This window comes from Fusarium musae, chromosome 8 (assembly GCF_019915245.1).
Source record: "Fusarium musae strain F31 chromosome 8, whole genome shotgun sequence".
NCBI classification, from domain to species: Eukaryota; Fungi; Ascomycota; class Sordariomycetes; order Hypocreales; family Nectriaceae; genus Fusarium; species Fusarium musae.
The window spans coordinates 2,419,510-2,429,586 of NC_058394.1; the positions used below are offsets into that span (position 1 = coordinate 2,419,510).

The following is a 10,077-nucleotide window of genomic DNA, read 5'->3' on the forward strand; positions in this document are numbered from 1 at the left end:
ACAACATAAGCCAGTGTCAGCATCGGTTCTTTCTTTCAGTCAATCATCATTCTGACTGCCATTACCGCGACTATAACGTTGAAAATGCCGCCAACACAGATGGCTAGAAAGGTTGTCACCATAGCCTGCCTCCCAACATAGTGTCAATGCTGACGGCGTGTAATAGGCATGCGACGTCTGCTACCGCAAGCGGATTCGGTGCGACGGCCAAAAGCCTCGATGTTCTCACTGCATTCTGTACAAATCTGACTGCACATTTCAAGCTACCAGCCGAAAAGCCGCAAATAGAAAGCGACCTGATGGCACCGCCGCAGCTTTGCAGTCTCAGGTGCAATCGCTTGAGACGAGTCTTGATGAAGCTCAGCAAAGAATAAAGGAGCTTGAAGAAAGATTGACACAGAAAAGCAGTAGGCAAAGTGATCAGCCCCAGCTGGGTGAATATGACGTCAGCTACTCTGGAGGGGGTTCTCTTGAGTTGGGCCTCGAGTTGCCTCCTCAGCACGAGGTCTTATCCGGAGTCAACAAGTTCCTTGCGACCTTCAACGCTATCCTACCCCTCTTTCATCCACAGAGACTTCTATCTCGGGTCAATGCATGGTACGAGCAACCCGATCAGAGAGATACCTCGACTTGGGCGGCCATCAACGTGGTTCTCTCCCTCGCCTATCGCCATATCCCAGATGAGGAGAAGCCAACTAATTACAGTACCTTGCACTTCATGAACAAAGCTCAATCAGTTCTTAATGACATAATGCTGGGTGATTCAAGTCTCCTAGACGTCCAAACAATTGTCGGAATGGTCGTGTTGTTACAGGCGACATCTGACTTGAAACCAGCTTCGGCTCTGATACCCATTGCTTTGCGTCTTGCTCATGGACTGGGACTACATACTAGATCGAGCTCAGAGCATCTAAGTGCTTCCGAAGCCCTGGAGCGAGATCGAGTCTTCTGGATTGCTTACATCCTCGATCGAGACATATCGATGCGCACAAAGCTACCTCCTATTCAGAATCAAAAAGACATCAGCATTGATTGGCCATCGGCTACACCTACTGACGGAGCTGGTATGCTATACACGGCTAATATTTTATCCAGCTTCAACTTCTTTTCATCACGTGTGCAGCTTGCGCATATCCAAGGCCAAGTCTATGAAGCAATGCTATCCAAATCTCCCACCGCATCAGACGTCTACGTCCGTCTTGATAATGTGACTCGAATACACCAGATGCTAGATGATTGGCTTGCCCGTATACCTTTGGAGTTTTCTTCCAGTGCCATTACTCAAAGTGGGAACGCGAATCTACAGAGGGCCTTTGGTGTTTTGTACTCAAGCCATCTTACTTGTCGAAGTGTCGTCTGCAAGGCTCATGCCATGGAAGCGCAGTGGATACCAAGTCTCCAAGATTTTGGAAGAAAGGCAATTGAGCAAGGGGTAGTTGCAGCTCCACGGTTACCAGTGGGTTGGCATAAGCTTGTTCACGAGTCTCGCGAGTACATCGAATTGTTCGTAGCGATTGATCGAAAAGATCCTGCATTCATCTGGTAAGCCCATCCTTTCTAATCCGTCCTCCTTTTTCTAATATTGAGGCTCCAGGATGACATCGTGTACTTATATCTCTGCGGCGGTATGCCTAACAGCCAATAGCCTCTTCAACCCTTGGCATACAAAGGCTGATACGGATGACCAGTTGATAAACCCCGCGTTCAACTTCCTAGATGATATGATAATTCAAGCGCCGCTTCCGCAGTTGAAACGTTTACGTCATTCGTGGGATGAGCTCCTGAGGAATTCCCGCGAGATGTCCTTTCGCAAAGCTGTACAGAATGTGGATTGGCTTGAGGTCACTTGTAGCTGAAGACTTACAGAATATCCGGACAGGATATAGAAAGAGTTGTAAATTTTAGGAAGTGCTAGGATCTAGGTTATATTTGGTTCCGTTGTTCCTTAGATGTCCAAAATGTGAAGTTATTTATAGGTTTGTTGCCATGTTGCCATCCCCGTCCTCGGCGGAACAGCTAACTAAAATACATTACAGACATAACGTTGAAAGTGTTCCGCGGAAGAATAAAATACATCATTCTTATGAATAAAAAGAAATAAAAAGGTTCTGATCTAATAGTATCCACCTAATACGTGGCTGCAGTAGCTATATAATTGTCGCACCCAGGACCGAATATTCCCCAACACCATCCTATTCATCATCTTCTATCTAATTCCCGCTTTCCCATTCACAATGGCACCTCTCCCACTACCAGGCTTCTCATCATTCACCAAGTCATGGCACTCTGAGCCATATCCATTCATCTCACCAACAAGACCGGAGCTCTCCGCTGCTGGCAAGAACGTTGTTATCACTGGTGGAGGCACTGGAATTGGTCAAGCTACTGGCATTGCCTTTGCCCAAGCTGGCGCTAAATCCGTCGCCATTGTCGGTCGGAGACTTGAATGTCTGGAAACTTCAGCAAAGGATATTCAAGCTGCCAACCCCTTGACCCAGGTCCTGTTCGAGACCGGAGATGTCACTAAACTTGAGTCCATAAGCACCGCGCTCAATAACATCGTTGACAAACTTGGCAAAATTGACATTTTCATCGCCAACGCAGGAATGTTACCAAAGGCTGGTCCGGTACACGGCTATGATGAAGCTCAGTTCCGTCAAGGTCTCGAGATCAATGTCATTGGGGTCTTCAACTCTCTTCAAGCATTCCTCCCCCTCGCAGCCCAAGGTGCAAAGGTCATCTACGTCGGCTCTGGCATAGGTCACTGGGCCCCAATGGCAGAAGTCCCTGGCGTGTTTAGTTACGCCGCAGCCAAGGCAGCGGCTCTGAAGATGGTTGACTACTTCGCGTTCGAGAACCCGCACATCGATATCGTCAGCATTCAACCTGGGATCATTGCAACAGGAATCAATCCCGATTTGAGTGTTGGTTTCGATACAGGTTTGCTTCCAGATTCTACTCACATTATTACTTCCGAAACTGACAAGACCAGTGGAGTTGCCAGCTCATTTTATGGTATGGCTTGCGTCAGAGGAAGCTGGGTTCTTGAAGGGCAAGTTCGTCTGGGCAAACTGGGACGCTCAAGAGCTTTTGGCGCGAGCAAAAGAGATCGAGTCGACTATGCGCTTCAGAGTCACTTTAAATGGGGTTCATATGTAGGATTTCGTTAGTTCAATTCACCTGGCATGAGCACCGCGCACTGAAAGGTATAGCTAGTTAAGTAATAATAGAATATTTCTAGTAATCACAATCAATCTGCAACAGTTCAATTCAGTCTTCTCGTTTTCCCCAATACAAAAAAGAGTATAAAGCCGAAGGCTCTTTATTTTTTTGATTCAATCTTCTCCCGTCTTCTCACAGGGACCTTGAGCTTCTTTCTTTCAAGATTCGATTTCTGCTTCTCGGTACTGACCATAGGCCACATAGTCATTACAACTTGCATTCCTGGCTCTACGGTGCTTTCCCACTTTAGTGGATGTATCGTGTTGCCGTCGGAACCGGTGAGATCATAGTGACGTTCAAGGATATGTGGATATAGAACATCGACACGCATGAATGCTTCTTTGATCATGTCTTCCATGCCCTGCAGTGGATCAGTATAAAGAAGTTGTTAAGGACGACACAACTTACCTCCCATCTCTGAACAAGATGGTATGGAAATGTGAACTTTCGACCAACTGCATCCTTGAAACGGATGACAGCAACATCTTCCTTTGCGGGAGCAGGACTACTGGGTTTAGTTTCTTCTGTTCCAGGTTTGTGGATGTGGGTTCCAGTGATCTCCTCGCTGGACAGGGATGTCCAGTCCGAGAGGAGGATGTCAACAAGATTTGCACCCGCTCCGGGCTCGTAGATCGCGATCTGTACTTCAGACGGCGTTCGGAATACTAGAGCCTGATCGCAGGATTCCGATCCCTCAGATCCCTTCCCGATGTCACTTTCTTGACCTTGACTCGTCGTGGAATAAGTTTCAAAAGCAAGTTCAAAGAGCCATTGGCCTGTGCTGTCAGATTCCCCCTGTTCGTGGACCAGACTCTGCCCTTTCGCATCGTCATTATCGCTCCCGGAATCGGCCTTGGAGTGTTTTGGTAAATAGCTTGCGTCAAACGCTTGGTTTTCCGAGAGATCAGCTAGACGATGACAGGCTGCGTAGGCGATGTTCTCTGACTGCTGGCGAAGTACAGGTAACTCTGATTCTGAATCTTTCTGCCTGGATGTGGTTGTCGAAGCTGTCTGAGTGGCTTGAGATCTACAAAAGGAATCTCAGTTGTTAGAGCATCATAAGAAGAATCAAGAGGCTACTGACTGTGCTTCCTTTCTAGTTGCCACTGCAAGGATCAGAATGTTGAGCATCAACTGAATAGCAGTTTTATGGCTCTCAATCAGGGTAAGCTTGTACTGCACTTCTGACCGCTTCAGGCTCCATCTGAACGTTTGAAAGCCCCTGGTATTATCCATAAGCGCATAGATATCATCATGTATCGCGTAAATACGCCGCGTTGCCGACTTTATCCGGTAGAGAAGTTTGCGACTACACAGTTCGGCGCTCTCTTGAAGTACACGGCGAAGTTCCGAGAGGATGCAAGATAGATCGGAGATATTGCGAGCAATGTCTACCATCTCACGCGAGGCACCGCGCGTCGAGGAGATGAAATGGTATATCGCTTTTGAGAGTGATGCGCCTGCGGTTGCGATACCTGCGATACTAGCGACGATTGACAGAGGATCCATTGCGACCAAGGGTGTCGACAAGCTTGATATCAAACAATGTCAGCATTGGAATGTCAAAGATGTTCACTCCAAATAACCTGAATGAGATGAGGGGCTTGTGTGCCTTGGCGCTTCCATAACCAATCACGCCGTTGAATTGCACAGCCCGATTTATTGATATGCCTTACAAGTTCTGAATGAGACTTCTGACTGGGTCTTATGCCATATGACGCAATGTATTTGCGCAGGCTGCAGAAGGCGCTCTTGATAAACAATCCAAGACTATTTAGACCAAGCATTTCAATGAAACACGATTCTGATTATAAGGAAATATTCACACTCATTATCTCTGATTCCTAGCGAGGGTTGGGGGCTACAATACAGTCCACATGTCCTTACCTGAGGGCCTTTATTCACGAACCTCATCGCTTTCGCCTTCTAACCTTCACTTCCCTTCCATTTTGGTGCTTCTAAGCACTGTTACTGTCCTGCTTTGCCTTGGCATCAGCCATCTCCTTCATGTGCCGTCGCTTCCTAGCCTCCCAGAGAGGATATACGCAAAGACAGGACGCGAAAAGAATGGTCACGCCATTCCAAATCTGCGCGCCCAGAAATGCACGGTTATGCTGACCACCGTGAGCCTCGTCAGCTGCCAGTGCAATCGGAGGCCCGATCAATGCTCCAAATCCTGCCGCACCATACACAATCCCCATTCTAGTACCGATGACAGCCAGTGATGGACATAGGTAAGGGATGATGAACGCGGGCAAGGTCGTGACTGCACCAGAGAAGAAGCCATATAAGATGAGGAAGACAGTGAAGCCACCCAGGTTATGGACCCCGATCCAGCACAGGGCAAGGATACCAGATACCGCGACGTTAAACATGAGAATAGACTCCGCTCCCAAGATCTTCTTATCCACTATGGCTGCAGGTAGGATTCTACCCAAAGCTTGGGCGGCGTTGAGGACAGACAACATGTAATATGAAAGATCTTCCGAGACGGGATGGTCAAGGCCCAACAGACCAAACGAGGGGGTGAGAATGTATGGCACGAGGAAGCCCAACCATATACAGAAAGATGCCAACGTGAAGAAAATGAAGGCTTTATCTTTGATGATCGACTTGTCGAAGAGTTGTCGCGTTGGCTTCTTCACTGCTTGTGTACTGGGCTTGACGAGGATTGCCGCGATTGTCAACGTGAAGAGAGTAATGAAACCAATCGCCCGGCAAGCCCACCCAAAGCCACCAGAGTCCAGCAAACGACGGACTACAATGGGGTAAATGATACCGCCGAAAGAGCCTCCCGCCGTAGCACAGCCAAGAGCCAGACCACGACGCGTCCTGAAGTAAAGAGGGATCATAGCAACGCTAGGGATGTACAACAGCCCAGTACATATGCCTCCAAGAACACCCCACGTCAGCATGACTTGATAGTATTGCGTCGATAGACTCAGCATCATAAGGGCAAAGGTGAGCATGAGACTGGAGGCGACGAGGATGGGATAGAAGTATCCTTGGTCAAAGAGCGGACCGGAGATGACACCGACGATGAGGATAAGGGAGACTTGGAGTGTACCGATCCATGATATTGCAGACGAGGAGTGTGTTCGAAGAAGGGTCGTTTCGCAGTATGTTTGGAACACGCCGAAGCTGTTTGCCAAACCGAAATTGTTGAGGTTGATAAGGAACGAGCCGAGGACTTGGAGCCATGCTGTTAGACCTCCATCAGGAGGAGGTTGACTCGTTGTAGATGGTTTCCAGTATCGAAAGAGTCCTTTTTCAGGCTCTTTTTCCTTTGTCGAAGTTGAGTTATCAGAAGACATGTTTACCAATGATGCCAAGAATCTCTCGATGTCATTAAGTTTCTCAAGTGCACGAGCGAGTCTTTATACTGCGTCTCTCCCGAGGTCAAAGACCGTGTCTGACGCTGCCTTGCCGCAGATCAAACCAGGGTGAGGTCTTGATAGTCCATTTTGAGATAAGTGAAAGCGGTAGACAAAACGGTTTGCTGTTTTGGGCTTTGCCTTATGAGACACTGTCGATCATTGTCATGCCTTGATCTTTTGAATTGCCTAATTGAGAAAGCTTGCCATGTTCATGTCCATGATTGGCTGTTGGGAGGAGAGATCCATTTTCAGGGCACTGACATCATTCCTTGGTGGGGCAGCTGAAGTCTGTGTTGTGTTTGTCAGCCATCACCAACTGCTAGAAGAGACAATGCGTCTTTTAGTGATGACTTCAGATTCGTAGGAATACTGCATGCTATGGCTGTTGAATTAACGTGGACAGAATTTCATAGGGGACTTTGACGCAAGTATGCGGCCGACATCAGCGTTCTGTTGTAAGGCGTCTATCAATACTTGATGCTGATTGACTTTTATCGTAACACAGGGGGGAAAACCCACGTTGCCCTGTCCACGAGTCAAGATAAATTCTACATCGTAAGATACTTACTGTAGGACTCAGAAAATGATAACTCAACATTCTTCAACAGATCGAGAGCCCAGATCGTGATGTCGAGTTACTGGCTACTGCAAATAATGTTTCTTAATTACCCTGTACTCCCCCAATCCACATGAGTTGCCTCTATAATTAGCGACGGGCCAAGCCGAACCTTTGTCATTTTTACGGGGAGTTAACAGATCTTATCAACAGCTGAGAACTAGAAGTTCCTTCAAGGCCCTCAAGCAAAAGTCCAAGTCGATAGAGGATGCGATTCGCAATATCCCCCAATTGACCGTGACAACGGCCAGACAAACATTCGTCTCTGAGGAAGCTTAAATAGAAGCATAGCTCGATGCTTTCTCATCTCCAAACCTTGCTTACACGTATCGGGAGAATGCTTTCCCACATCGCGGCCTCTCCAGGGTGAACTCGGAGTCTTCTCGCACGAGTAGATGTAACGTTGAGAAGTAGCCAGTAATTAATAACAAACCATTGGTTAGAATTATCGGCTATCCCTTCAATCTCGCTCTTCCAGCAGCGAACCTTTGGGTTTGCGGGCGGTTTGAACTCCACTATCCGCTTTCCATGTGCCGGATATCCGTGTTGATGTTTTTGCTGACCCCGCGTAGAAACGCGAAAAGTCACGATGATTTGGGGTAGAGGCATTTAAAGGAATCTGTAATATCTCGTATAATGAAAAGGCTCACTCCGAGATCTACGATATTTTAAGCCTATTGTCATCTTTCACAACCTTCTTCTCTATAAAAAGATGCAATGGCAACTCCCGAGTTTGCTTCTCGAAGCCATCATGGAGATTTCCGCGTCTCACAGTGAGATGCGGGGAAGCACTAGCAGTCACCAACTTGCTCCAATTGGACCTATAAGTTCATCGGGCAACTAAAATAGGTATCTCCGCGGTGATGCCGTTGGAATGAGGAGAAAATAAAGTGGCGAATTCCCCGCAATCGGCACGAAATATCCGTCTGGAGGGTGCGGAGGACCGTGGAGAAGCCTCCGTATTTCCCCGCTGGTTGTAGAAACGATCCCCAATATTTCTTAACCATAAATACTATGCGTATTTCTCCTCGACGGATCTTGTTGTTCTGTACCTTTGTGTCGAGTAGGATATCATTGAGAAATTCTGCAAAGATGAAGTTCACGCTCGGAAACAGAGCCGCGATGGCGGATACGCCTAGTGAGGTTATGAACTGGCGCTTATACTGGAGTACCTTTGTCTTCGGTTCGTCTTCCAATTCCAGTCACTGATGTGTTAATTGCTAACTTCTTCTAAAGGTGTCCTAGGTGCCAGTCGTGGCCTTGACGAAGGTCTCGTCGGAGGCATGGTCACCCTCAAGAGCTTCAAAGAAGAATTTGGCCTCGATCACGGATCCGAAGAACATCAAGCCCAAGTCGAGTCCAATATCACCAGCATGGTTCAAATCGGTTCCATCGCTGGTTCACTCCTAGCATTCTTCCTCTGCGATAAGATCGGTCGTGTTCGGTCACTTCAATTCCTGTGCATGCTTTGGCTTGTTGGTTTCATCATCGTAATTACCAGCCATGGAAGCGTGGGACAGGTTCTGGCTGGACGCTTCATCGCTGGCCTGGGTATCGGAATGACTGTCGTTGTTGGCCCGACATACCTTGCTGAGACTGCACCGAGGGCTGTGCGTGGTATGCTTACCAATATCTTTGCTGGTTCTGTCTACCTTGGTGTCATGGTTGCGTACTTTAGCAACTGGGGCGCTTCCATCAACATGCCCGACTCATCTCGGTACCAATGGGTTGCTCCTCAAACATGCCACATTGGCTTCTCTGGGTATGTAAACTTCCCCCACTCTGACTATCAACGACTAACCTTCGGTAGACTCCTTCTGATCCTATCCTTCACCGTCCCCGAGACCCCTCGGTGGCTCACCATGAAGGGTCGAAATGAAGAGAGCACCAAAGCACTCTGCAAGCTTCGACAACTCCCCGAAGACCATCCATTCGTCCAAGCTGAACTGTACGGCATTCGCGAGCAACTTGAGCGAGAGCAAGAAGCCATCCTCGGTGTCTCCCGATGGGGCAAGATCCGAGAACTTCTTACAATCCCCGCCAACCGATACCGCTTCATGCTCGGCTTCATGGCCCAGCTCTTGGGTCAATGGTCTGGCGCTAGTGCCATCACCATCTATGCCGCCGAGTTCTTTGGGGTCCTCGGAAAGTCTGGCCAGTCTGAGAAACTCTTCGCCACTTGCATTCTCGGTGTCGTCAAGTTGGTCTCTGCCTATGCATGCGCTTTCTTCCTTGTCGACTTCATCGGTCGACGTCGATCTCTATATGCTGGTATTACTCTTCAGACTATCTCAGTCTTGTACATCGCCATCTTCCTTGCTATCGTTGGTACGAAGACCCTTGAGGATGGAACCTTGACAAGCACTCAGAAGCATGCTGGCGTCGGCGCAATTGCAATGCTGTACATCTCAGGTGTCGGCTGGACAATGGGTTGGAACTCGTTCCAGTATCTCGTCAACGCTGAGATTTGGCCCCTTCGCCTTCGTGCCCTGGGTAGTTCCATCACCATGTGTCTTCACTTTGCCAACCAGTACGGCAGCACCAAGGCTGTTCCCCTTATGCTTCTTCACATGACTAGCAGTGGATTCTTCTTCTTCTGCGCTGCTGTCTGTATCCTCGGCCTCATCTGGGTCTGGGCATTTGTTCCAGAGATGGCAGGACGATCACTTGAGAGCACCGATGAACTGTTCTCTCTACCTTGGTACAAGATTGGTCGCTATGGAAATAAGCTGGCGCCTGATAACGAGGCTATCTTGGCGAGGGACGAGAAGGCTGAGATGAAGCGGGAGGTGGAGGTCAGTCAACTGGAGCAAGCATAAAGATATTGGTCTAGTAAATAGGAACATGATTTGATGGGAAAGA

General features: G+C 48.2%; 5 protein-coding genes across 5 annotated transcripts; 3 read left to right on the top strand and 2 right to left on the bottom strand.

The window, feature by feature from the left end:
• Positions 1–84: 84 nt before the first annotated feature.
• Positions 85–1,546, top strand: J7337_011033 (uncharacterized protein; the record flags this gene model as incomplete). The annotated part of the gene is made up of 2 exons (XM_044828584.1): positions 85–111; positions 167–1,546. The coding sequence occupies 2 exons, from the start codon at positions 85–87 to the stop codon at positions 1,544–1,546; spliced, it is 1,407 nt and encodes a 468-aa protein (XP_044677138.1).
• A 688-nt stretch (positions 1,547–2,234) lies between these two features.
• J7337_011034 (uncharacterized protein) lies at positions 2,235–3,159 on the top strand (the record flags this gene model as incomplete). Its single annotated transcript, XM_044828585.1, has 2 exons — positions 2,235–2,940; positions 2,993–3,159. 2 exons carry the CDS (start codon positions 2,235–2,237, stop codon positions 3,157–3,159), a joined length of 873 nt encoding a protein of 290 aa, XP_044677139.1.
• Positions 3,160–3,322: 163 nt separating this feature from the next.
• Positions 3,323–4,731, bottom strand: J7337_011035 (uncharacterized protein; the record flags this gene model as incomplete). Its single annotated transcript, XM_044828586.1, has 3 exons — positions 3,323–3,583; positions 3,631–4,249; positions 4,307–4,731. The coding sequence occupies 3 exons, from the start codon at positions 4,729–4,731 to the stop codon at positions 3,323–3,325; spliced, it is 1,305 nt and encodes a 434-aa protein (XP_044677140.1).
• Positions 4,732–5,180: 449 nt separating this feature from the next.
• J7337_011036 (uncharacterized protein) lies at positions 5,181–6,536 on the bottom strand (the record flags this gene model as incomplete). Its single annotated transcript, XM_044828587.1, has 1 exon — positions 5,181–6,536. The coding sequence occupies one exon, from the start codon at positions 6,534–6,536 to the stop codon at positions 5,181–5,183; it is 1,356 nt and encodes a 451-aa protein (XP_044677141.1).
• A 1,771-nt stretch (positions 6,537–8,307) lies between these two features.
• On the top strand, positions 8,308–10,034 carry J7337_011037 (uncharacterized protein; the record flags this gene model as incomplete). Its single annotated transcript, XM_044828588.1, has 3 exons — positions 8,308–8,398; positions 8,452–8,977; positions 9,026–10,034. 3 exons carry the CDS (start codon positions 8,308–8,310, stop codon positions 10,032–10,034), a joined length of 1,626 nt encoding a protein of 541 aa, XP_044677142.1.
• Between the last annotated feature and the right edge of the window lie 43 nt (positions 10,035–10,077).